Genomic DNA, 27,981 nt, shown 5'->3' on the forward strand with positions numbered 1-27,981 from the left:
AACCTACTAGTACTGTATATTTTGGGATTCTGGGAGGAAACTGGAGTGCGGGGAGGAAACCCACGCAAGCACAGGAAGAGTATTCAAATTTTTAGTTGCTATTAAGTTGATTGAATGTAGATTAAAAGTAAGAATAAAACCTTTTCCATGTCCTTTTATTGCTGCTGCAGATACACGGGTTCCCGGGAAAAGTCCAACATGGCTGTTATTGAGGTGAAGATGCTGTCTGGATGGATCCCAGTGAAGAGCACAGTCAGGAAGGTCAGTCACAGCCAAGTCTTGAGCAAAAATCATTATTAGGACCCTGATACAACCGCCTAGTATTCAGTAAATCAGAAAACTTGAAGCTTTCAGTGCTTCATATTCATATGGTGTTGTTTCCCGGAGCTCCGCTCCTTCCAATGCGCCACCTCCGCTGTGAGTGATCTGTGGTCTTGTACATATCTGACATCATGTTGGGTATACACACAAGGCTGGACTGGTGGTGGTATAAGTGTCACCGTAGAAGTAGCAGTGTTACTGATCGTGGGGACAGATGCTTTCCAGAGCAGCTATCACCGCACCGGGGCAATACTGAATTGCTCCAGTAAATAAGTATCCACCACCACAAACCGCAGCAAGTTGGATATATACTGCAATCATCATGGGTTATCCTGCTAATTTTCATTTGTTATTGCCACTTAGCAAGGCAATAAAACATTACATTTTACAACAATGTACCATACATTACATCACATCCAGGCATAAGGACTCTGATAGGACGATCCATTCCCTTTGATGAGTAAAAGTAAAGTAATTGTGAATGCTATCATTATACTTCTGGGTTTGGGACCTGGCCACGCAACTGCCCGTGCAAGTGCCCATTGCCGCTGGAAAATTTTCCAAAGTGTAGTTTATAGAACATAATGGCAAATGCCATCTGAAGATGGCATTAGCTAACATGGCCAAGCCCTTGATAAATTCATCATTTTTGCAGCCCCAATAGAAAGCTTTGAATTAATGGTAAAAACAAGGGACTTTGGGCCTAATTCAGAGTTGATCGCATCAGCAAATTTGTTAGCAGTTGGGCAAAACCATGGCCCTCATTCCGAGTTGTTCGCTCGCAAGCTGCTTTTCGCAGCAGTGCACACGCTAAGCCGCCGCCTACTGGGAGTGAATCTTAGCTTATCAAAATTGCGAACGAAAGATTCTCAAAATTGCGAATAGAAATTTCTTAGCAGTTTCTGAGTAGCTCGAGACTTACTCTGCCACTGCGATCAGTTCAGTCAGTTTCGTTCCAGGTTTGACGTCACAAACACACCCAGCGTTCGCCCAGACACTCCTCCGTTTCTCCAGCCACTCCCGCGTTTTTCTCAAACGGTAGCGTTTTTTCACACACACCCATAAAACGGACAGTTTCCGCCCAGAAACACCCACTTCCTGTCAATCACACTCCGATCACCAGAACGAAGAAAAAACCTCGTAATGCCATGGGTAAAATTCCTAACTGCATAGCAAATTTACTTGGCGCAGTCGCAGTGCGAACATTGCGCATGCGCAATTAGCGGAAAATCGCTGCAATGCGAAGAAAATTACTGAGCGAGCAACTCGGAATGACCACCCATGTGCACTGCAGGGGGGGGGGGGCAGATATAACATGTGCAGAGAGAGTTAGATTTGGGTGGAGTGTGTTCAAACTGAAATCTAAATTGCAGTTTAAAAATAAAGCAGCCAGTATCTACCCTGCACAGAAACAAAATAACCCACCCAAATTGAAATCTCTCTGCAAATGTTATATCTGCCACACCTGCAGTGCACATGGGGGGTCATTCCGAGTTGTTCGCTCGTTGCCGATTTTCGCTATGCTGCGATTTGTTGCTAATTGTGCATGCGCAAGGCACGCAGGGCGCATGCGCTTAGTTATTTAACTAAAAACCTAGTAGTTTTGCTGTGGATCCTGCGGCGCTTTTCAGTCGCACTGCTGATCGGTGAATGATTGACAGGAAGGGGCGTTTTTGGGTGGTAACTGAGCGTTTTCCGGAAGTGTGCTAAAAAACGCAGGCGTGTCAGGGAAAAACGCGGGAGTGTCTGGAGAAACGGGGGAGTGGCTGGCCGAACGCAGGGCGTGTTTGTGACGTCAAACCAGGAACTAAACGGACTGAGCTGATCGCAATCTGTGAGTAGGTCTGGAGCCACTCAGAAACTGCAAAGAATTATTTATTAGCAGTTCTGCTAATCTTTCATTCGCTATTCTGCTAAGCTAAGATACACTCCCAGAGGGCGGCGGCCTAGCGTGTGCAATGCTGCTAAAAGTAGCAAGCGAGCGAACAACTCGGAATGAGGGCCATGGTTTTGCCCAACTGCTAACACATTTGCTGCTGCGATCAACTCTGAATTACCCCCTACATACATCATAGTGGTGCTTAATATTTATGGGTATCCCCTGATAATTAGGGTTTTTTAGGGGATATGCCTTAATATTTTTTGAGAAATATGTCCCTAGATATACTGATGAACCACAACAGTGCATTCTGATACCATGTGAGTAACTTTTCCATGAGACTGACTTTATAATTAGCCGATTGTGCAACTTACAAAGGAAAAGTTGGTTGCAAATAATTTGTATAGTAAGTTGCCAACAAAAAGCATTATGATAAGTAGGTAATGTCAGTGGACACTGCACTCTCACATTAAACTGAGCACACAGAATCTTGAAATGAAAAATGTCCACACCCAAGCAAAATCCACCCTATACAATACCTCCTTTAGGTCCCAAATAAGGTAAAACAGTTGTTGAGACTTATTGATATTTATTTTTTCACAATAACCTCCACTTTATCACTGTCCAAGGCTTAGTACATCTCCCACAAAATTGGATGATAAAAAAGGGAATTGTCCTGGGAAAATTTAGACACATTGGAGCCGTGTCACCCCAGGACCAATGTAGTCTTATCTAGGGTCATCTTAACAGCATTGTAGGCCCTGGGCAAAGCACTGTACTGGGACCCCTATACAACTATTTATGGGAGTAAATGGAAAAAAAATGATAAATTACCATGCCCTCCCCCCCACCCCCCGCCCTACACACACACACACACACACTGTCTCTCCACATGCTCCCATACAGTGAATGGCTGTCAGGACTTTGGTGTATAGTCTGCCCCTGCTCGAAAAGCCCCGGGCAGCTGCCTAGTGTGCCAATACATTAACATGGCCCTGATCTCATCCTAACCCAGTGGTTCGCAAACTTTATTGCATATCAGTATTTGATTCACGACACCACTTAGATAAAAGGTGCTTCTTTTTTATAAATTAGAAAAATAAAATATTAAATTAGGTAAATTGTGCCTACATGTCATTCTTAGGGTCAGTTTGTTGTGGTGTAGAGTTGTGCTTCTAATTGTCCACATATTGTATTATTGGCAGCCAGCAGCACTGGTTTTGCCTATCACTTTGACCATAAATAATTTGATTTGGTCCTGGACCACCAACATGAGGCATAGGGGGGAAAAAATTGCATGGAAGCCTTGGGTGTGATACAGAAAGTTGATGAGCCTACTGAATGGGTAAGCTCCTTAGTAATTGTTGAAAAGAAAAATGGAAAACTCAGAATATGTCTAGACCCCAGAGATTTAAACAAAGCTATTAAACGAGAACATTTCAAACTACCAACCAGAGATTAAATAATTTCGCAATTTGCCGGAGCAAAATGGTTTAGTAAATTGGACGCATCTTCAGGATTCTGGCAAATGAAGCTGGATGAGGCCAGCTCAAAGCTTTGTACATTTAATACACCAGAAGGTCAATATAGATTTCTTCGACTACCATTTGGAATATTGTCTGCTCCAGAAGTATATCACAAAAAGATACACATGATTTTTGAACATATTCCAGGTGTTGAAACAATGATGGATGACATTATTGTCTGGGGATCTACAAAGGAAGAACACGATTCTAGATTGAGACAAGTAATGGAACTTGTCAAGAAAGTGAATCTAAAGCTAAACAAGGACAAATGTGAATTTGGCGTGAATACACTTACCTTTATGGGCGACGTGGTCTCGGATCAAGGTGTAAAACCAGACCCAAGGAAAATATCAGCCATAGTGAACATGGAACGTCCTAACAACAAAGACGACGTCAGAAGATTCCTAGGAATGATTACTTACTTAGGAAAGTTTATTTCTCAACTCTCTGAACGAACAGCCTCTTTTAGATTGTTGTTGGACAAAGATAACGAGTGGATGTGGTCACATGAACAAGAAGAAAGTTGGCAAAACTTGAAACAGATCATTACAGAGCAACCAGTGCTAAAATTCTTTGACCCTGCGGAAAGAATAAGAATTTCAGCAGATGCTTCGCAATTTGGCCTAGGTTCAGTGCTGTTACAAGAACATGAGGATACATGGCAACCAGTAATCTATGCATCAAGAGCACTGACAAGTGCTGAAACAAGGTATGCTCAGATAGAAAAAGAACTTCTAGCGATCACATATGCATGTGCGCGATTTCATCAGTTTGTGTATGGTCAAACATTTACAGTTGAAACTGACCACAAGCCATTGGTAGCTATCATGACTAAATCATTACATGACTGTCCCATGAGAATTCAACGAATGCTTATCAGACTACAGAAATATGATGTACACTTGCTGTACTGTCACAGCAAATACATGTACATTGCTGATACACTTTCTCGTGCTGTGGACAAAAGTGAAGGTTCCAAAAGTCTAATGGATGAAGAGATAGAAGCCTATGTTAATTTCATCGTAGCTTCTCTACCAGTGTCTCTTGCAAGACAAGAACAGATTAGGAAAGAAACTGAGACAGATGACACAATGAAAGTGTTGAAAGATATCATTCTGAAAAGTTGGCCAGCAGAAAAACATGCGTGCCCGCTGTCTATCCATGATTATTGGATGTACCACAGCGACCTTACAGTTGTCGATGGTATTATTTACAAAGGCAATAGGTTTACATACCTGCACGACTAAGAAAAACTATGCTGTGCAAGATAGATGAAGGCCACTTAGGAGAAGTAAAATGTAAGCAGAGAGCGCGTGAAGTTATGTATTGGCCAAGAATGAACCAAGACATACACAGACTACAGCTACATGTGAATGATGTCTTACGTATAGACCGAAACAACAAGTCGAGCCACTGAGTCCTCACGCAGTGCCAGAGAGACCGTACCAGAAAGTTGGCTCAGATTTGTTTGATTGTAATGGGAAAACGTACATTGTCGTGACTGATTATTACTCTAACTACCCTGAGGTGAAGACACTACATACAACTACTAGTAAAGCCGTAATCAATTGCATGAAGTCAATCTTTGCAAGGCATGGTGTTCCTATGGAATTGTTCACTGACAATGGTCCTCAGTTTTCCAGTGCTGAATTTAGACAATTTGCTGATGTGTGGGAATTTGTCCATACTACGTCAAGTCCCCACTATCCACGCTCAAATGGGTTGGTGGAAAGTTCAGTAAAAACTGTAAAGAGTCTCATGAAAAAAGCTCAAGAAGGTAAAGAAGATTTCTACAAAAGTCTTTTAATCTACCGCAGTACACCTTTACAGAATGGACTTTCTCCTGCACAAATGCTGATGGGAAGGAGGATTAGAGCAAATCTCCCAATACATGATGAACTGCTTAATACACATAACTCAGCGTTGGTCAGACTGAGTAAGGAACGTCAACAGGCGAAACAGAAACTGTTCCATGACAGGCGAGCAAAAAGCTTATCTGATCTAAAATCGGGTGACCAAGTCCGTCTCAGAGATCACAAGAAAGGTATTTGGGGGCAGAAAGGTATTGTGCAAGCACAAGTAGCACCAAGACCTTATACTATACGTACAGAGCGTGGAACGGAAGTAAGTAGAAATCGGGTGGATTTAAGATCTCAACCTAACCATAATGAAGACAACATGACTGAAGAATACCCCTCATCTGACATGTATGATGATCCTGATAATGGTGAACCAACCACGATTCTAGAAAGATCCAACATGGTCGATGAAACACAGACTGTGTATGAAAGACCCAAAAGGGAAATACGCAGACCTGAGAGACTCATTGAAACGTGTTAGATGATGTTCTGAATATGACGTTGTTAATTGTTGCATTGAAGCGTACAGGGCTTATCTTTAAAGAAAAGAGGATGTGATGTTAGTGTATTAGAATGCTTAATATTTGTAGACACTCCCTTACTAATCTGTGTAAGCCTGAATCTTCAGTGATGGTCCCTGGGACCAGGGGGATGCTGGGAAGTGGGTGGTCCAGTGTGCAGTGTGTCTGGAGTTGGTGATGGAATAAAAACAGCACAGCAGTGAACTCACATGTCTCTGTGTCCTGATAACTTGATTTACAAACATATGAATAAAACACCTTCTGCCAACCCAGGGTGCCTAGGCACACAGTTTAGGAATCACAACCATAAACCCTCACAATAACTAGGAAGGTTGATTATTGTATGTTTGCTTTTTGAATACAGTAGATAGCAATAGAATATTCTATAAATATGTTTTAGTAATTGTCTCTTATATTGTGACTTCTATCCTAGCTGGAAAAAGACAAAGTGATTCAGAGAAGTGACATCCAGACTGACATGGTGACTTTGTATCTGAATGAGGTATGTATATATTTGTCACGTTACTGATTTGCTGATCTCTTCTTTTTGCTGCTATATAATTGGTCAGGTAATTGTAGTCTGCTACCAGGGCCGGATTAACAATGGGGCGGATGGAGCTGCAGCTCCAAGCCTCCCATTGAAAATAGGCCCAGACAGTTCCCTGCATTGCAGCCAGTGGTGACAGGAAAAAATATATTTCCTGTCATCACACACAGCAGCGCACTCACCTCCGGCTGCTCATTCACCCCACCACAGCACTGACTAGTAAGTAACCTACCGCTGCCAGTGCCAGATTAAGGTCCACATGGGCCTGGAGCTGAAATTTAGGAAGGGCCTATTGTATGCCTCGGCAGGAGGTGTGACAAGCGCTGCAGTGGTGTGATTAGTGATGTTGGGGTGTGACCAGTGTGGTGTGGGTGTGATCTAAATAGGGGGTGTGGCTATCCCGATTGATGTCAAAGCTAGTGCCTACCTTCAACCACTTAATAGTGACGCTATAACAAGAAAAAGTTTGTAACCACCATATGATACAGAGAATCAGTGACCACCATATGATACAGAAAGCATCTCAGTGACCACCTTACGATACCTAGAGCATCTAAGTGACCAGCATCTAATACAGAGAGCATCGCAGTGACCGCCATATGATACAGAGAGTTGTATCAACATGCAAAGAAGATGGAAAGGGGAGAAACGATGGGCAAAACAGAGCAGGTGTGGAAAGATTAGAAAAGAGGGGGGCAATACAGAGGAGATAGGGAAAGGGGAGCAGAGACAGGGGCAAAACAGAGCAAACAGGGAACTGAGGGCTCATGGGACACAGTTACTGATACAGATACTAATTGACACAGACACCACTTACCGACACAGGCATCTCTTACTGACACACGCACACTTGCAGACAGACACCGCTTACCAACAGACACCCCTTACTGACACAAATACAGATATAGACTGAAGACCTTACTGACACACAGACCACCTATTGACACAGACTTACTGATACTTACCACTTACTGACACCTAAACAGACACCTCTTACTGACACAGACACCGCTTACTGACAGATATCACTTATGGACACAGGCACCCCTTACTGACATATTCCACTTACTGACACACCATACTAACACAAACATTTATTGACAGACACCACTTACTACAGATGGCACTTACGGACACAGACACCGCTTATTGGCACATAAATACTTAATAACAGACACTCCTTACTGACAAAGATACAACTTAGTGACACAAACACTCTTACTGGCAGGGACAGGGATGCCATCAGATATTGTGGGGCCTGGGACAGATAGCCTCACACATGTATATGCTGCCCCATAGCCATATTTCCCTCTGTCTCTGTTACACCCCCACATTACCCTCTGCCTCAGTGACATGGCCACATTGACCTGTCTCTCAGTGTCCCCCCTCGCCACATTCCTCTCTCTCTCAGTGACTGCTCCCACATTCCTCCCTGTGTCAGTGACACCCCATTTTCCTGTCTCTCAGCGACCCTCCTCCCCACATTCCCCTGTCTCTCAGTGACCCCCCAAACAGTCCCCTGTCTCTCAGTGACCACCACAGACACACTCACATTTCCTCTGTTTCTCAGTGACATTCCCCCTCACACACTCACATTCCCCTCTTGGCGGCAACATTAATACAAAGGTCCTCACCAGTGAAAAGATGCGGCCCGCTGAGCACTGTCCTGGCCCATGGACATCTCAGGCATTCACAGATTACACATGGTACACTGCCAGGCTGTCTGGGAGTACAAGAGAGGGTGGTTACTGGGCCACATCTAAGCTGGAAGATAAGCTCTGCGTGGCCAGGCCAGAGCTTAAGTACAGTGTCAACCCTACTATAGGAGCCAGAGGTAGCCCCCCTTTCTACCCAGGCCAGGTACTCCTGTCTGGCAGTCCCCCCCACCCCTGATGGCTGCCCTGAACATGGACATCCCTTACTGACAGATACCATTTACTGACACAGACTCCACTTACCTATACAGACATCTCTAATGGACACAAATAGCCCTTACTGACACACACACTTACATACAGACACTCCTTACTGATACAAATATTTAGTGACAGATACCAATTAATAACACAGACAACCCTTACTGACACAGACGCCACATATTAGAACATACAAAGTTACTGACAGGTACGCCTTACTGACACAGATACAACTTACTGACACAGACCACTTACTGAGGCACCACATACTGTCACAGACACACTTACTGAGACACCCCTTACTGACACAGACACTACTTACTGACAGATAACACTTACTGGCACATACATACCTACTAACACACACCCCTTACTGACACAGGTACAACTTACTGATACAGATACCCCTTACAGAAACACACAACACCAATACCGCTTACTAACACAGATAAACTAACTGCCTCAGACACCACTTACTGACAGACACCACTGACACACACAACACAAACTTACTGACTCAGTCACCACTTACTGATAGACATTACTTAATGACATACACGCACAACACAGACACTACTTACTGACACACACAGATACAACACAATACTTACTGACACAGACACCACTTACTGACAGACACTACTTACTGACACACACACAACGCAAAATGTACTGACAGATACCACTTATTGACAGACACTACTTAATGACACACACACAAAACGTACTGACAGACACTACTTACTAACACACACACAAAACTTACTGACACAGACACCACTTACTGACACACACACACACACACACACAACATAAAACTTACTAACACACACCACTTACTGACAGACAATACTTACTGACACCAGTAGCGTAACTTCATACCAAGTACCCCCCACCCCCTCCACAGCATTGGTGACCCCCATATGCTACTGATAGCATTGTCACCTCCATATTGTAACAACAGCATCGGGGACCCACAGATACTACAGACAGCGTTAGTGGTCGCCACATACTATATCCCTCAATCTAATAAAAAAAAATCTTACAACAGTTTGGATTTATCTTGGGAGTATCAAGCCAAGCGAAGTGTGTAGAAGAAATGGCATGGGAAAATGCAATAAAAAGCCAATTGAACCCCTCCCACAGACCAAAAATATACTCATATACTCATCCTTTTTTGGGGGAGGGGGGGGGGTACAGGGTGACACACACACAGGTGGAGAGTGTACAGTGTGACATACACGGAGGGACTGGGAGCACAGGGTGTCAAACAAATGTGTAGGAGGTGTAAACTGTGCCATGCACGGGGGGTATGGGGGTACAAAATGTCATACACACAGGGTAGGGGGGTACAGGGTGACATACACACAAAGGTAGCAAGTACAGGATACAGGGGGTCACAGGGAGGTACAGGGGGTTACACACACACACACACACACACAGTGGTAGGGGTACAGGGCAGTAACACACAGGAGTGGGGGGTAGCTGGGTACAGGACTACCCGGTCACTCACTGCACTGTGTCCAATCTAGGGAGGCTAATCCCGGGATCGGGATCGGCGGGATCCCGGGATTTGGGCCCAAAAATGTCGGGATTTGAATCCCGGGATTGGAGCATCCAATCCCGGGATTCACGGGATTATACTGCGCATGCGCGGCGGCGGGAGGGTGGGTGTGTAAGTAATAGTACTTACTCATTTAGGCGGGCAGCAGCCATGAACAAGTTGAGCGCGCACGGCACTTTAAATGTAGCGCCGGCCGCCAGCCAATCAGAGCTGGCGGACCGGCAGCCAATCAGGGAAGCTGCAGCGGCAGCCAATCAGGAGCGACTGCTGCGGCCGCTTCCCTGATTGGCTGCCGGTCCGCCAGCTCTGGTTGGCTGGCGGCCGGCGCTTCATTTGAAATGCCGCCGCGTTCAGTGTGTTAATGGTTGCCGCCCGTCTAATAGTAAGTACTATTATTTACACACATGATCCTCTCTCCCTCCATGCAGCCTTCCTCCCTCCCTGCCGCGACCTACACCCTCTGTCCTAAATCCCGCACCGCTACCTACACCCTCCCTACCTCCCGCACCGCTACCTACATCCTCCCTACCTCCCGCATCACTACCTACACACTCCCTACCTCCCGCACCGCTACCTACACCCTCCCTCCAGCGCTGCTCCCTACAACTTTCTCTAATCCCTACTGCAATCCCGGGATCCCGGGATTGACCGTTTTTCAATCCCGAATCCCGGGATTGAAAAAACGGCCCGGGATTGGCCTCCCTAGTCCAATCCCAACCTTGCAAGTGGTGAACTGCATGGTGTCATTGGGAGGCCCACGGATCCAGGTGCAGGTCAAAGAGGATGCCAGCGGCAGGTGGATCCACGCTGGATGCGGAGCTCATCAGGCTCCAGCTGCTATGCTGTCCTATGGTGCCGCCCGGCCTCTAGTGTGAGGAGGAGTTTAGGACACTGGGACAGTGTTTGCTATGGAGAGGCCGACCTCTGTTTAGCCGCAGCTGCTGGAGGAGGGAGAATGCCGGGCCTGCTCGGGATGAGGGCAGCAGCTTAGTGATCTGCCCTGCCGGCGGCCGCCCGAACGGAGCAGCATGTTTATATTAGTCAGCCAGGCGAGCCTTGCTCGGCACCTGCACTCCCTCCCGCTGCAGACTCAGAGCTGTCCTGCCGGCTGCTGCCCGATTACAGGTGAGATGGGCAGCTAAAATCATAACAGAGCCGCCGGCAGGTGCCCCTACCTACCACCACCATCACTCTAAGGGCCGCCTCTGAGCCCGCTGCGGCACAACGGCGGTGTCAAGATCCCAGAACTCTGCTCTGACAACAGTAGCAACGGCAGGTGTGCTACCGCTTAGCGCTCACTGCTGAAGTGGTCAGCGGCGCGCCAGTTACACACACAGCAGTTATAGATGGATTCATATATGGATTCATCTATAACCTCAGTGCCTGCTCTTCTGTGCCCCTCTGATGGCTAACGCCCGGCGGCAAATGTCTCTATTGCCTCCGGGAGTTACGCCACTGACTGACATATACAAACAACACTTACTGACACAGATAGCACATACTGACAGATACTATATACTGACACACACAACACAAAACTTACTGACACACACCACTTAATGGCAGACACTACTTACTGACACACACATGCAACACTTACTGACATAGACACTACTTACAGAGGAGACCTCAGGGCCTGGTGTGGAAGACAGCTCTCCTAAAGGCAGCAGCCCCTCCCCCTCTTTCATGAGGCATTATCCTGTTGGGAAGCTGCAGCGTGGATGATAAGCAAAGCACGTATGTCGGATTGCCAGGGGGCGGAGCCTCGGGTGAATGGGGGCGGAGCTTCTGGCGGACCCGGGGGCGGAGCCTCAGATGGATATAGGAAAGGAAAGCCACTGGCAGCGGACTGCTACATATACTTTTGTACAGGTTTTTCATAAGCATAACGTTTATCTCACATTACTTATCCCTGTGTGGCTATTATTATATGCCTTGTAAATATCGGTGTTTATTAGACGCTGCAATATGGAAGTATAAATTCCATTTCTGTTCTCATGTGTACAGTAGTGAGTGCAGTAAATGTTGCCAGAGTTTCTCCTTATATACAGCAGAGAAATCTTCCATCACAGCTGTCACAGAACCTGTCCCCTCCCTGCTGGTATCAAACCTGCTATCTGGTCAGCAAGATGATTCTGTATGTAGGTCAGCCCCAACTTCTGAGATAGGGGAATTGTGTTCACCGCACACAGTGTCGGACTGGGACATGAAGGGCCCACCGGGGGAATGCAGTTATAGGGGCCCATACTTAGGGGTGTGGCCAGCCTACAAAGGGGGGTTGGCCAGCCTCCACAGAGGCTTGACATACACAATAGTTTAGTGCAGTGGTGGCCTACGCCTGGCTCTTGAGCCACATGCGGCTCTTTCTTTATTCAAATGTGGCTCCCAACACTCAAAGTCACGTGACCACAAGAGATCTGTAAACCGCTGCACTCCAGCCAGACATGCAGCAGCACTACGTAGACTGAGAACTGAGGGAGCCAAATACACATGGGAAGCTGACTGGAGTGACACAGGCGGGTGCTGGCTGGAGTGACACAGGCGGGTGCTGGCTGGAGTGACACAGGCTGGTGCTGGCTGGAGTGATACATGGAGGAACTGAAGTGTATTATGTGAATCTGGCTTTTAAATATATTTTCTGTGGATCTGGCTCTTTAAATTATATGATGTAGAAGTGGCCTTTTCATTGTATTTTATGTTGGATCTGGCTTTTTCAGTGTATTTTATACCGGGGCGTGGCCTAGCAGGCACGAGGTCACACCCCATTTTTGCAAGTGCGCCTTCGGCTCGAAGTCGGCTCTTTGATGTACCTAACAAGATTTCTTGGCTCTTTGTCTCTGACTGGTTGGCCACCCCTGGTTTAGTGCAGTGTAATGCAACATATCTCCCATGCATAATACAAGTGCACAGTCTGGAACCTGATCCCTAGAGGAAGGAGTGGGCCCTCGGGCAGTGGGGCCTACCGGTGGTTTCCCCTGTATCCCTGTGGGCCAGTCCGACCCTGACCGCACACAATCAAGTTTGATGCTTATTCTCATAAGACTTCAGCTTTGTTATAACGACCCAGACCATCACATCTGTCAGTAACATACTGTACTGCATGCATTTTGTCATTGTATAATATATCTCCCTCTGTAGATGGGACATGTCCCTGTGGACCTATCCTTCATGGTGGAGCAGGAAATTGAGATCAAAGATCTAAAACCAGCCCCAGTGAAAGTGTACGATTACTATGAGACAGGTAATAATGAAATATTAGTTATCTCAAACTGTTTACTGTCAGTCTTCAGCGAAATTATAACAGATGTAAAGAGAACGCCCATGCTGTTCTTATAGTTACTCAGTAATATACAGCACAATAAGGGGCTGAGAGTTGTGTACTATTATCTTCCAGATGAACAAGCAATCTCAGAATACAACCACCCCTGCAGTACAGGTAAGAGCGTTATGTTATTACATCTCTTATCTGTGTCTGCTTTCTTCCATAAGGATATATGTGTAAATCTGCTAGGCAGTGCTGGTACTACCATTAGAACGGTAACATTTTGGGGTTACCTAAGATGCAGAATGAGTGACATAATATCACGCAGTCAATGTTATTACATTCCCCACGGTGCCCACACTGAGCGCCAGCCGCTGACATTAATGACCAATAGCTTCTTGCCTTTGAAGCTACTGTTCAGACTTTGATTTGAGGAACATAGCCAGCATCTAGCACAGAATGAGGTCTCCCTACATTCATATATGCATTGCCATCATCACGCTTGGACTACTGCCATTCCCTCTACGTTGGTCTCCCAGCAGAAGAATTGCACAGCTGGTACAAAATGCAGCTGCCAGGCTATTAAGAAACCAGCCACATTCTTCCTACAAAAACCCTCCATTCCCTACATCCTTCACTGGCCGCCTGTAAGACGGCGTATCTATTCTTTCAAAGGGATCAGTATGTAAAACCCAGCAGTCACTATACTGACAGCAGGATGCTGGCCGCCGTATGCCGGCAGTGGGTTTAGCGCTAGCAAGCCCCTTGCTGGCTCGCTGAGCTCGCCACGTTGCGAGCACGGTGGCTTGCTGCGCTTGCCAAAGGATTTATTCTCCCCCTTAGTCTGTTAACACGTAAGATAAGTTTATGTTGCATTGTGCATTTTTTTAAATGCAAATGTAAAACACTATACAGGAGATGTATCAGCCTCCAGGAGAAATAAAGCTGAGCTGTCCATGGTTCTAGGATATTGGGGGTCATTCTGACCCGTTCGCACGCTGCTGTTTTTCACAGCGGTGCGAACGGGTCGGTTATGCGCATGCGCAGTGGCCCCAATGCGCAGGCGAGACGTTGCCCAGCGACGCCCGTCGCTGGGCAACGTCAAGTAGAATGAAAAAAGCAAGCGCTGCCGCGATCGCAAGAAGGTTGACAGGTGGAAGGCGTTCCGGGCGTCAACTGACCGTTTTCTGGGAGTGGTGTGGCATACGTAGGCGTGTCCTGGCTTTTGCAGGGCAGGTGTCTCACATCAATTCCGGGACCGGACAGGCTGAAGACATCGCAGCGGGTAAGTAACTCCAGAGCTACCCAGAAACTGCACAAAATGTTTTTGCATAGCTCGGCTGCACAAGCGATCGCAGCCTTGCTATGCAAAAAAACTCTCCCCCATAGGCGGCGTCTAGTTGATCGCACAGGCAGCAAAAAGTTTCTACGTGCGATCAACTCTGAATGACCCCCGTAATGTTTTCTCTTACTGAGAAATGGGGTATATCAGCCGTCTAGGCTCACTTTTACTCAGCACGGTCTGTCCAGTGAAAGGTCACATTTTGTTGTTTTTTTTGCTTTACCTTCAATACAGTATCAGCCCCATTGTGTGGAATGAATAAAATGCTACTGGGGATCTATTAATATCCGTGCAGGGCCGGCTCCGGGGCTTGTGGCGCCCCGGGCGGCTTTAGGGGGCGTGGCTTTGTACAGGGGGCGTGGTCTAGTTCCCTTCGTGGAGAGGACCTTTGCTGTGCGGTGCGCGATGACGTCATCGCGCACCGCACAGTAAAGGACCTCTCCAGGAAGGGAAACTAGACGCGTACGCGGTAGCGGCCGGGGGCAGCGGGCAGCAGGGGGCACACACCAGTAGCGGATCTTGCCCTGGTGCGGCGCCCTCCGGAGGGCGCCCTGCGCCCTCCGGAAGGCGGCGCCCCGGGCAAAAGTACTGCTTGCCCGTGGCAAGATCCGCTACTGTATCCGTGGTACCTGGCAGTTATGTGGGGCACAGCGTGTATCTGCAGCTATATGTAGCTGTGTTTTCTCTGACGTCCTAGTGGATGCTGGGAACTCCGTAAGGACCATGGGGAATAGCGGCTCCGCAGGAGACTGGGCACAACTAAGAAAGATTTAGGACTATCTGGTGTGCACTGGCTCCTCCCTCTATGCCCCTCCTCTAGACCTCAGTTAGAATTTTGTGCCCGGCTGAGCTGGATGCACACTAGGGGCTCTCCTGAGCTCCTAGAAAAGAAAGTATAATTTAGGTTTTTTATTTTCAGTGAGATCTGCTGGCAACAGACTCACTGCTACGAGGGACTAAGGGGAGAGAAGCGAACCTACCTGCTTGTAGCTAGCTTGGGCTTCTAGGCTACTGGACACCATTAGCTCCAGAGGGATCGAACACAGGCCCAGCCTCGGTCGTCCGGTCCCGGAGCCGCGCCGCCGTCCCCCTTACAGAGCCAGAAGCAAAAAGACGTTCCTGGAAATCGGCGGCAGAAGACTTCGGTCTTCATCAAGGTAGCGCACAGCACTGCAGCTGTGCGCCATTGCTCCCCATGCACACCACACACTCCGGTCACTGATGGGTGCAGGGCGCTGGGGGGGGGGGTGCCCTGGGCTGCAATAATAGTACCTTGCTGGCAAAATAAACACATAATATAGTCATTAAGACTATATATGTGTAAAATCCCCTGCCAGATATACATATAAAAAAGCGGGAGAAGTCCGCCGGAAAAGGGGCGGGGCTATCTCCCTCAGCACACTGGCGCCATTTTCCCTCACAGCTCCGCTGGAAGGACGCTCCCCAGGCTCTCCCCTGCAGTTTCCAGACTACATAGGGTAAAAAAAGAGAGGGGGGGCACTAAATTTAGGCGCAATCTGTGTAATATCAGCAGCTATAGGGGAAAAATCACTGTGGGTAGTGTGAATCCCTATATATATAGCGCTCTGGTGTGTGCTGGCATACTCTCTCTCTGTCTCCCCAAAGGACTTTGTGGGGTCCTGTCCTCAGTCTGAGCATTCCCTGTGTGTGTGTGTGCGGTGTGTCGGTACGGCTGTGTCGACATGTTTGATGAGGAGGCTTATGTGGAAGGGGAGCAGATGCCGATAAATGTGATGTCACCCCCTGCGGGGTCGACACCTGAGTGGATGGACATGTGGAAGGAATTACGCGACAGTGTCAACTCCTTACATAAAAGGTTTGACGACATAGTAGATGTGGGACAGCCGGCTTCTCAGCCCGTGCCTGCCCAGGCGTCTCAAAAGCCATCAGGGGCCCTAAAACGCCCACTACCTCAGATGGCAGACACAGATGTCGACACGGATACTGACTCCAGTGTCGACGACGATGAGACTAGTGTACATTCCAATAGAGCCACCCGTTACATGATTACGGCAATGAAAAATGTGTTGCACATTTCAGATATTACCCCAGGTACCACAAAAAAGGGTATTATGTTTGGGGAGAAAAAGCTTCCAGTGGTTTTTCCCCCATCTGATGAATTAAATGAAGTGTGTGAAGAAGCGTGGGTTTCCCCCAATAAGAAACTGGTAATTTCTAAAAGGTTACTAATGGCTTACCCTTTCCCGCCAGAGGATAGACATCCCCTAGGGTGGATGAAGGGCTCACACGTCTGTCAAAAAAGGTGGCACTACCGTCTCCGGACACGGCCGCCCTAAAGGAGCCTGCAGATAGAAAGCAGGAGGCTATCCTGAAGTCTGTATATACACACTCAGGTATTATACTGAGATCAGCTATTGCTTCAGCATGGATGTGCAGTGCTGCAGCTGCGTGGTCAGATTCCCTGTCAGATAACATTGATACCTTAGACAGGGACACTATATTGCTAACCATAGAGCATATTAAAGACGCAGTCTTATACATGAGAGATGCACAGAGGGATATTTGCCGGCTGGCATCTAAAATAAACGCAATGTCCATTTCTGCCAGGAGAGGATTGTGGACTCGGCAGTGGACAGGTGAGGCTGATTCTAAAAGGGACATGGAAGTTTTGCCTTACAAGGGTGAAGAGTTGTTTGGGGATGGTCTCTCGGACCTCGTTCCCACAGCAACAGCTGGGAAGTCAGCATTTTTACCCCATGTTCCCTCACAGCCAAAGAAAGCACCGTATTATCAGGTACAGTCCTTTCGGCCCAGAAAGGCAAGCGGGTTAGAGGCGCGTCCTTTCTGCCCAGAGGCAGAGGTAGAGGGAAAAAGCTGCAGCATACAGCCAGTTCCCAGGAACAAAAGTCCTCCCCCGCTTCCTCTAAGTCCACCGCATGACGCTGGGGCTCCACAGGCGGAGCCAGGTACGGTGGGGGCCCGTCTCAAGAACTTCAGCGACCAGTGGGCTCACTCACGGGTGGATCCCTGGATTCTACAAGTAGTATCTCAGGGGTACAAGCTGGAATTCGAGACGTCTCCCCCTCGCCGTTTCCTCAAATCTGCCTTGCCGACAGCTCCCCCGGACAGGGTGGCAGTCCTGGAGGCAATTCACAAGCTGTATTCGCAGCAGGTGATAGTCAAGGTACCCCTCCTTCAACAAGGATGGGGTTACTATTCCACAATGTTTGTGGTACTGAAACCGGACGGTTCGGTGAGACCCATTTTAAATTTAAAATCCTTGAACACTTATATAAGAAGGTTCAAGTTCAAGATGGAATCGCTCAGAGCGGTGATTGCAAGCCTGGACGAGGGGGATTACATGGTGTCACTGGACATCAAGGATGCTTACCTGCATGTCCCTATTTACCCTCCTCACCAGGAGTACCTCAGATTTGTGGTACAGGACTGTCATTACCAATTCCAGACGTTGCCGTTTGGTCTGTCCACGGCACCGAGGGTATTTACCAAGGTAATGGCCGAAATGATGATACTCCTTCGAAAAAAGGGAGTTTTAATTATCCCGTACTTGGACGATCTCCTTATAAAGGCGAGGTCCAGGGAACAGTTGTTGATCGGAGTAGCACTAGCTCAGGAAGTGCTACAACAGCACGGCTGGATCCTGAATATTCCAAAGTTGCAGCTGGTTCCTACAACGCGTCTACTGTTCCTGGGGATGGTTCTGGACACAGAACAGAAAAAAGTGTTTCTCCCGGAGGAGAAGGCCAAGGAGTTATCGTCTCTAGTCAGAGACCTCCTAAAACCAAAACAGGTGTCGGTGCACCACTGCACGCGAGTCCTGGGAATGATGGTGGCTTCTTACGAAGCAATTCCATTCGGAAGGTTCCATGCAAGGATCTTTCAGTGGGATCTGTTGGACAAGTGGTCCGGGTCGCATCTTCAGATGCATCGGCTGATATTCCTGTCTCCAAGGGCCAGGGTGTCGCTACTGTGGTGGCTGCAGAGTGCTCATCTTCTAGAGGGCCGCAGATTCGGCATACAGGACTGGATCCTGGTGACCACGGATGCCAGCCTTCGAGGTTGGGGGGCAGTCACACAGGGAAGAAACTTCCAAGGACTATGGACAAGTCAGGAGACTTCCCTACACATAAATATTCTGGAACTAAGGGCCATTAACAATGCCCTAAGTCAGGCAAGACCCCTGCTTCAACACCAGCCGGTGCTGATACAGTCAGACAACATCACGGCGGTCGCCCATGTAAATCGTCAGGGCGGCACAAGAAGCAGGATGGCGATGGCAGAAGCCACAAGGATTCTCCGATGGGCAGAAAATCATGTGTTAGCACTGTCAGCAGTGTTCATTCCGGGAGTGGACAACTGGGAAGCAGACTTCCTCAGCAGGCACGACCTCCACCCGGGAGAGTGGGGACTTCATCCAGAAGTCTTCCAAATGATTGTACACCGTTGGGAAAGGCCACAGGTGGACATGATGGCGTCCCGCCTCAACAGAAAGCTAAAAAGATATTGCGCCAGGTCAAGGGACCCTCAGGCGATAGCTGTGGACGCTCTAGTGACACCGTGGGTGTACCAGTCGGTTTATGTGTTCCCTCCTCTGCCTCTCATACCCAAGGTACTGAGAATAATAAGAAGGAGAGGAGTAAGAACTATACTTGTGGTTCCGGATTGGCCAAGAAGAGCTTGGTACCCAGAACTTCAAGAAATGATCTCAGAGGACCCATAGCCTCTGCCGCTCAGACAGGACCTGCTGCAGCAGGGACCCTGTCTGTTCCAAGACTTACCGCGACTGCGTTTGACGGCATGGCGGTTGAACGCCGGATCCTGAAGGAAAAGGGCATTCCGGAGGTAGTCATCCCTACGCTGATTAAAGCTAGGAAGGAGGTGACCGCAAACCATTATCACCGCATATGGCGGAAATATGTTGCGTGGTGTGAGGCCAGAAGGGCGCCAACGGAGGAATTTCAGCTGGGTCGATTTCTGCACTTCCTACAGTCAGTGGTGACTATGGGCCTCAAATTAGGTTCCATTAAGGTCCAGATTTCGGCTCTGTCGATTTTCTTCCAAAAAGAACTGGCTTCACTGCCTGAAGTTCAGACGTTTGTTAAAGGAGTGCTGCATATTCAGCCCCCTTTTGTGCCTCCAGTGGCACCTTGGGATCTCAACGTAGTGTTGGATTTCCTTAAGTCACATTGGTTTGAGCCACTTAAAACCGTGGAACTAAAATATCTCACGTGGAAAGTGGTCATGCTGTTGGCCTTGGCTTCGGCCAGGCGGGTGTCAGAATTGGCGGCTTTGTCATGTAAAGCCCTTATCTGATTTTCCATATGGATAGAGCAGAATTGAGGACTCGTCCCCAATTTCTTCCTAAGGTGGTATCTGCTTTTCATTTGAACCAACCTATTGTGGTGCCTGCGGCTACTAAGGACTTGGAGGATTCCAAGTTGCTGGACGTAGTCAGGGCCCTGAAAATCTATGTTTCCAGGACGGCTGGAGTCAGGAAAACTGACTCGCTATTTATCCTGTATGCGCCCAACAAGCTGGGTGCTCCTGCTTCAAAGCAGTCTATTGCTCGCTGGATCTGTAGTACGATTCAACTTGCACATTCTGCGGCTGGACTGCCGCATCCTAAATCTGTAAAAGCCCATTCCACGAGGAAAGTGGGCTCTTCTTGGGCGGCTGCCCGAGGGGTCTCGGCTTTACAACTTTGCCGAGCTGCTATTTGGTCGGGTTCAAACACGTTTGCCAAGTTCTACAAGTTTGATACCCTGGCTGAGGAGGACCTTGCTTTTGCTCATTCGGTGCTGCAGAGTCATCCACACTCTCCCGCCCGTTTGGGAGCTTTGGTATAATCCCCATGGTCCTTACGGAGTTCCCAGCATCCACTAGGACGTCAGAGAAAATAAGAATTTACTCACCGGTAATTCTATATCTCGTAGTCCGTAGTGGATGCTGGGCGCCCATCCCAAGTGCGGATTGTCTGCAATACTTGTATATAGTTATTGCCTAACTAAAGGGTTATTGTTTAGAGCCATATGGTGAGAGGCTCAGTTATTTTTCATACTGTTAACTGGGTATAGTATCACGAGTTATACGGTGTGATTGGTGTGGCTGGTATGAGTCTTACCCGGGATTCCAAAATCCTTTCCTTATTGTGTCAGCTCTTCCGGGCACAGTATCCTAACTGAGGTCTGGAGGAGGGGCATAGAGGGAGGAGCCAGTGCACACCAGGTAGTCCTAAATCTTTCTTAGTTGTGCCCAGTCTCCTGCGGAGCCGCTATTCCCCATGGTCCTTACGGAGTTCCCAGCATCCACTACGGACTACGAGAAATAGAATTACCGGTGAGTAAATTCTTATTTTCCTCTACATGTGAGACCTCTGAGCCACCAACATACCACCTAGTGTAGCACCTACAGAGTAGCAAATTCCAATTACAGAGCAGTTTCCAAGAGCATATACTATACTGAAATGATGTACATGAACTCTTATCATGAGGCTTTACTTGTATATGCAGGAATATACAATGCAAACACAGATCAGAATAGTCCATATGTTGCTTCTGTAATTACTAATGTGGTGGCTGGGCAACTTAGTGCCTTTTACTTTTGTGTATAATCCTAAGTAAATGAACCATGGCCCTCATTCCGAGTTGATCGGTCGCAAGGCGAATTTAGCAGAGTTACACACGCTAAGCCTACGCCTACTGGGAGTGTATCTTAGCTTCTTAAAATTGCGACCGATGTATTCGCAATATTGCGATTACAAACTACTTTGCAGTTTCTGAGTAACTTCAACCTTACTCTGCCTGTGCGATCAGTTCAGTGCTTGTCATTCCTGGTTTGACGTCACAAACACACCCAGCGTTCGCCCAGCCACTCCTCCGTTTCTCCAGCCACTCCTGCGTTTTTTCCGGAAACGGTAGCGTTTTCATCCACACGCCCATAAAACGCTGTGTTTCCGCCCAGTAACACCCATTTCCTGTCAATCACATTACGATCGCCGGAGCGATGAAAAAGCCGTGAGTAAAAATACTATCTTCATTGTTAAATTACTTGGCGCAGTCGCAGTGCGAATATTGCGCATGCGTACTAAGCGGATTTTCATTGCGATGCGATGAAAAATACCGACCGATCAACTCGGAATGAGGGCCCATGATCTAAGATAATGGGGCGCTACACCAGTGTACTCTGCACTATGTACAGCAGCATATCTAGGCCCAGACATAAGCCTGGAGCAAAGTAGTGATGCAAGTGATTCTCTCAACGGATGCCCCGGCTGCCCGGAGTTTTTTAATTCCCCCCGTCCCCTGGCCGCATAGCCCTGCATGCTAATATGGACGAGAGTGTCCATATTGGCATGCATGTATAAACGAGCCGGCACCAATGATGAACGAGCGTGGGGCCGCGCATCGTTCATCATTGGTGCCTACACACTGAACGATATGAACGATATCTCGTTTATTAATGAACGAGATCATTCATATCTTTCAGTGTAATCGTGTAGTGCAGGCATTCCCAACCACGGTCCTCAAGGCACACCAACAGTGCAGCTTTTAGTGATATCCAGGCTTCGGAACAGATGGTTAAATCAAAATTACTGAGGTAATAATTAAGTCACCTGTGCTGAAGCCTGGATATCACTAAAACCTGCACTGTTAGTGTGCCTTGAGGACCGAGGTTGGGAAACACTGGTGTAGTGTGTAGGGCCCATAAGGCATATGTATCAATGCTTGGAGATAAAGTAGACAGAGCGATAAAATACCAGCCAATCAGCTCCTAACGATCACTTTACTGGCTGGGTTTGAAAAATGACAATGAGGAGCTGGTTGGTTGGTACTTTATCTCTCTTCACTTTTTTACTCTCAAAGCGATGATGCATCTCAAAGTTAATACCCTTAGATAGAAGTCATTCTTACCAATATACATAAGCGGCCTTAATGGCTTGTAAATCTACTTCTGAAAACACAAGGTGACCATTAACAATGTCACAAATAGCGCATGCCACCATTAACAACAAGGTCTTTTGTTATCCTGACATGCTGCCAATGCCCTTGACTCCATTGAGTGACTTTCTTGTATATGAGTAAACTGGATTAGGACCCAAGTGTAAAGGGGGGTACACACCTGGTGATGTGTGCTGAGCGGAGGGGGCAGGATGGCGGGGGCACTCATTTCACACAGCAGTGAAGTGAGCAACCTGAATAGATTGTGCATGCAGGCACAATCTAGAACCGGCGATAGCAAAGCGCGGGACGAGCATCGCTATCGCTGTGGGCATACACACGGAGAGATTTGTGCTTAGGGGGTCATTCCGAGTTGATCGTAGCTGTGCTAAATTTAGCACAGCTACGATCATTCACACTGACATGTGGGGGGACGCCCAGCACAGGGCTATCCCGCCCCGCATGTCAGTGCCGCCCCCACCCGCAGAAGTGTAAAGGCATCGCACAGCGGCGATGCCTTTCCACTTCAAGAGTAGCTCCCGGCCATATTTAACTATTATAAACATAAATGGTCAGAAAAAGGTTCAACTTTCCATAATAAATAAAGAAACATAATAGAACCAGTAGGAGACAGTACTGCGCTTTCTAAGCACACTCTCTGGTCCAGTGCACTGATTGAAGGCTCAGATCCACACACACAGCAGACTTGGTAGAAGAAGCTGCTACCACTGGGCATGTGCAGCATCTCTGTCCCTTAAGCTGCATGTTGTGCCAGCAGCTGTGGTAATCCTATTTTATATTATTGCTATTGTGGTCGGGGGAAGGGGGAGGGTCTGGGCAACTGGATCCCCCCCCCCTTCCCCTGTGTTTGCCTATGCTAGAAAACAATCCCTATCTGCTGCTTCTTCTACTGACAAGATTTATGTTAAAAAGACCCTGACAAATTTGGGTTCTGCTCTGTACTGTGACCAAGCCCTCTCAGCATACCTCCCAACTTTGTCCCGTAGCAAAGAGGGACATCTGCGCGAGCCAGCCGAAAAAGGGGCGTGGCCTGAGAAAAGGGGACGTGACCTCACGGGAGGGCCTGCGGTCGCGAGCTACGACCCATTTTCGTCACTATGGGGACATGCCCAGCGCTCTGTGAGCTGCTGGCATGCCCCCTCTCCTACTGTCTCCACTGAATAGACGTCTATTCACCGCTGCTCTGCTAATCAGAGCAGTGAGTGCAGGAGCCTCCAAATTGCCCCCCTTCCCCCACAGCGGGACACTGCGGCCCGCGGGTGGGACAGAGGGACAGTTCCAAAAAAAAATGGGACTGTCCCGCGAAAACTGAGACAGTTGGGAGGTATGGGTATGGTCTCAGCACAGTGTAGCTGTGGCACAAGAGGTCCTTTCGGGAGTGAATATAATGCACATTGTATGTTTATTCCTGATCAGAGTCTCTGCATTTGCACTCACTGCACAGTCTACTTTAGTATGCATATAGCTTTGCATCTGTTACTTGCCAGAAGTGATGTCACCCAGAACTAGGCTTGTATTGTAGTTGTTTGAATCTAGGAAATGTTTGCGTTCCACTTCCAAAACTGTAATCGGCGTAATGACAGCACATTCAGTCCTGTGTGTGCTGCCATTCCAACTATTACAATTTCAGGAGTGAATGCAAACATAACCTGGTTTAAAACAGCTGGAATGAAAACCTAGTTCTGGCAATGACACTTCCGGAATTACCAAATGCTGATATCAAGCATAAGGGGGATCTGTACTTGGTAACATCCGTACTTGATAAAGAGATTGTAACTTAAAATATGAAGCGCTTCCATAAATGTTGCAACAACTTAAAGCAATATAACTCCTCTGCATGCACCACCTATACAGCCCTCTCTCCTACCAAGCTTTGTGCAAGCAAAAATGTGATTTTGCATTTCCTTGTTGGTACATCAGGGTGTCATGTTTGTTTTGCCTGATCATTGACTTGAACTTAATCCTTCACTATTCTACCATCTCCAACCCATCAATTCCAGATATATTCATACATGCCTACTCTCCCAGAATGGCCAGGAGGCTCCCGAAAATCAGGTGACCCTTCTGGCCCCCCGGAAGAGCAGGCAAGTCTCCCGATTTCAGGGATCCCCCACTGCCCGGCTGCCCACTTAGCGAGTAAAGTGGGTGGTCCGGGCAGCCGATGACACAATTCTTGTTGAATCGCGTCATCATAGCCACGCCCCCTGCTGTATAATGCCAGTAATAGCGGCATTACACAAGGGGGGGGGGGGGCTTACATGATGTGATCCCACAGCCACGCCACCGTTCCGCCTCTGCCACGACACCGTACTGCCTCTGGCCCGCCCCCCTCTGCACGGCACACCACAGCCCGCCCCCCTGCCACTTAATCTCCCGGAGAGAGCAGTCAAAAAGTCGGGAAGTATGGCTATATTCCCAGTGACCCATCCTTTCAGGACTGGGGGGCTAATTCAGCTTCGTACTCTGAACTGCTGAAATCGCTATGGAGCGATTTTAGCACATCAGCGCATGTGCGTACGCATGTACGTACATGCGTGAGGTCTAAACTGCATTCTCTACAGAACGCAGTCTAAGACCTGAGGGGGGACGGGAACGTGGCGTCAACGCCTCTGGCCCGCCCCCCTCTGCACGGCACACCACAGCCCGCCCCCCTGCCACTTAATCTCCCGGAGAGAGCAGTCAAAAAGTCGGGAAGTATGGCTATATTCCCAGTGACCCATCCTTTCAGGACTGGGGGGCTAATTCAGCTTCGTACTCTGATCTGCTGAAATCGCTATGGAGCGATTTTAGCACATCAGCGCATGTGCGTACGCATGTACGTACATGCGTGAGGTCTAAACTGCATTCTCTACAGAACGCAGTCTAAGACCTGAGGGGGGACGGGAACGTGGCGTCAACGCCGTGTTTTGAAGGCACCAACGCTCCGTTTAAGGGGTGCTGTCCAGACAATGGAGGCATGTCCGGACCGTTGCTGGGGCAGCCACAGCGATCAAAAAGATGGCGGGTAACCATCTGCCTTCACAGCTTGGCTGTGTAGGCATTGGGCAACCCTAAACATGCGAGACCATCGCTGTCTTGCGATGCGCTCGTGTGTTTGCAGGATGGGCAGGACCAGGCATGCGGGCGGACTTGCCCTTTACTGGGCGTCCCCCCGCATGTTAGAATAAGGGGTTGTAGGCGTGCGATTTTTCGCACATTTACAACCCATGCTGAATTAGGCCCTAAGTGAGTAAGCTAGATGTAGTGTGACTGATAGCTCTGTGTAGCTAGATGTAGTGTGACTGATAGCTCCGTGTAGCTAGATGTAGTGTGACTGATAGCTCCATGTAGCTAGATGTAGTGTGACTGATAGCTCCGTGTAGCTAGATGTAGTGTGACTGATAGCTCCGTGTAGCTAGATGTAGTGTGACTGATAGCTCTGTGTAGCTAGATGTAGTGTGACTGATAGCTCCGTGTAGCTAGATGTAGTGTGACTGATAGCTCTGTGTAGCTAGATGTAGTGTGACTGATAGCTCCGTGTAGCTAGATGTAGTGTGACTGATAGCTCCATGTAGCTAGATGTAGTGTGACTGATAGCTCCGTGTAGCTAGATGTAGTGTGACTGATAGCTCCGTGAGCTGAGTTGCTCACTCATTTGTTAACGCTTTTATGCCTTACTAAACTAGGGTCATTTTATTACTCATTATGTTTTAACACAGTGAGATGTATCAAAACTTGGAGAGAGATAACATAGATATAAAGTACCAATCAATCAGCTCCTAAGTGTCATTTTAGCAAAACAGCCTGTAACATGAGGTAAGTAGCTGATTGGTTGGTTCTTTGGGGGTCATTCCGAGTTGATTGCTCGCTGCTGTTTTTTGCAGCGCAGCGCACAGGTTACTACTGCGCATGCGTATGCACCACAACGCGCAGGGGCATCGTACGAGTACAAAGCGGATCGTTGCTGGGCGATGGATTTAACGAAGAATCCATTCCACAGCCGATCGCAAGGAGATTGACAGGAAGAGAGCATTTGTGGGTGGCAACTGACCATTTTCAGGGAGTGTTTGGAAAAACGCAGGCGTGTCCAAGCGTTTGCAGGGCGGGTGTCTGACGTCAATTCCGGGACCAAAAAGACTGAAGTGATCGCAAGGGCCGAGTAAGTCCAGAGCTACTCAGAAACTGCAAAAAAACTTTTTCGTCCCACTCGGCTGCACACACACACTTGCAAAGTGAAAACACACACCCCCCCCCGCCCCCGTGGGCGGCGACTATGCATTTGCACGGCTGCTAAAAGTAGCTAAAGAGCGATCAACACAGAACGACCCCCTTTATCTCTCCAAGTTTTGATACATTTCCCCCAGTATATTACATGTATATTTGTCATGATTTGCTGTATTCTTAATATGTCTGTGCAGTTTCAGACTTGTTAACTTCTGAAGCACACAGTCCTGTATGTATATTACCTCATCATATGTCTTTCCCACCACATATGTCCATAAAATTACTGTACTGTACCTCTCTGTACTCTAATTCTCACTGGAATACAATTTTTAGGACACTTCCGAAAATACCTGTTTTTACTTATATTCTTTTTTTTTTTTTTTTTTTGCTGGTTTGCAGATGAAAGCGCTGGCAATTCAAGATAACAACTGAAACTATGTAACCGACTGTTATACCTACGTATACCTGTGACACAGCAGTGAGAACTGCCCATTACTGATAACAGTCAAGAGAAAATGATTGGAGAAACAATAAATATTATCTAACAAATTGTTCTGATTCTACTCATCTGTCTGCCGGCTGCAAGTGGTGGAAGTTATCAGCATATTTATAGCACAAGTTCTCCACTTTATTCATATAGGGACCGGTTCAATTGCAAGCGAGCATGATGCCAGAATCACATCTCGGGTTGTATCTCTAGCACACGCCCATGAAGGTACAAGCAGACATTAGCTCCTGTCATTGCTGTGTTGTGCGCAGTGCGCAGCACGTGAGGCTGCTCTCTTGTAATTGGAATTACAAGAGACAGCGCAGTGTAATGAACTGATGAATCTGGTCAGAGCCGACCCTAACCAATTTGGTGCCCTAGGCAAGATTTTGGCTGGTGCTCCTAGAAGATATTCCCTCTACCAAGTTAAGGGGTCAATCAAATGACCCGCGAAGACATTGTGAGGGGTTTAATATGATGTACAGTACCTACAATCAAAATCCTGATGGTCAAAATAGCAACAATAATTGACAGATGGTCAAAATACAGACAAGGTCAAAATACAGACAAGGTAAAAAAAAAAACTTTTAAAA

The 27,981-nt window shown here is 47.7% G+C and overlaps 1 protein-coding gene across 1 annotated transcript in view; it reads left to right on the plus strand.

The window, feature by feature from the left end:
• LOC135056672 (alpha-2-macroglobulin-like) overlaps positions 1 to 27,450 on the plus strand; it is a 258,698-nt gene extending 231,248 nt beyond the window's left edge. Inside the window, exons 32-36 of the mRNA XM_063962122.1 lie at positions 171 to 261; positions 6,540 to 6,608; positions 13,272 to 13,374; positions 13,528 to 13,569; positions 27,301 to 27,450. Coding sequence (XP_063818192.1) covers positions 171 to 261; positions 6,540 to 6,608; positions 13,272 to 13,374; positions 13,528 to 13,569; positions 27,301 to 27,326 — 331 coding nt within the window. The 3' untranslated portion in view covers positions 27,327 to 27,450. The remainder of the gene's footprint in view (positions 1 to 170; positions 262 to 6,539; positions 6,609 to 13,271; positions 13,375 to 13,527; positions 13,570 to 27,300) is intronic.
• Positions 27,451 to 27,981: the final 531 nt, after the last annotated feature.

This window comes from Pseudophryne corroboree, chromosome 3, assembly GCF_028390025.1.
Source record: "Pseudophryne corroboree isolate aPseCor3 chromosome 3, aPseCor3.hap2, whole genome shotgun sequence".
NCBI classification, from domain to species: domain Eukaryota; kingdom Metazoa; phylum Chordata; class Amphibia; order Anura; family Myobatrachidae; genus Pseudophryne; species Pseudophryne corroboree.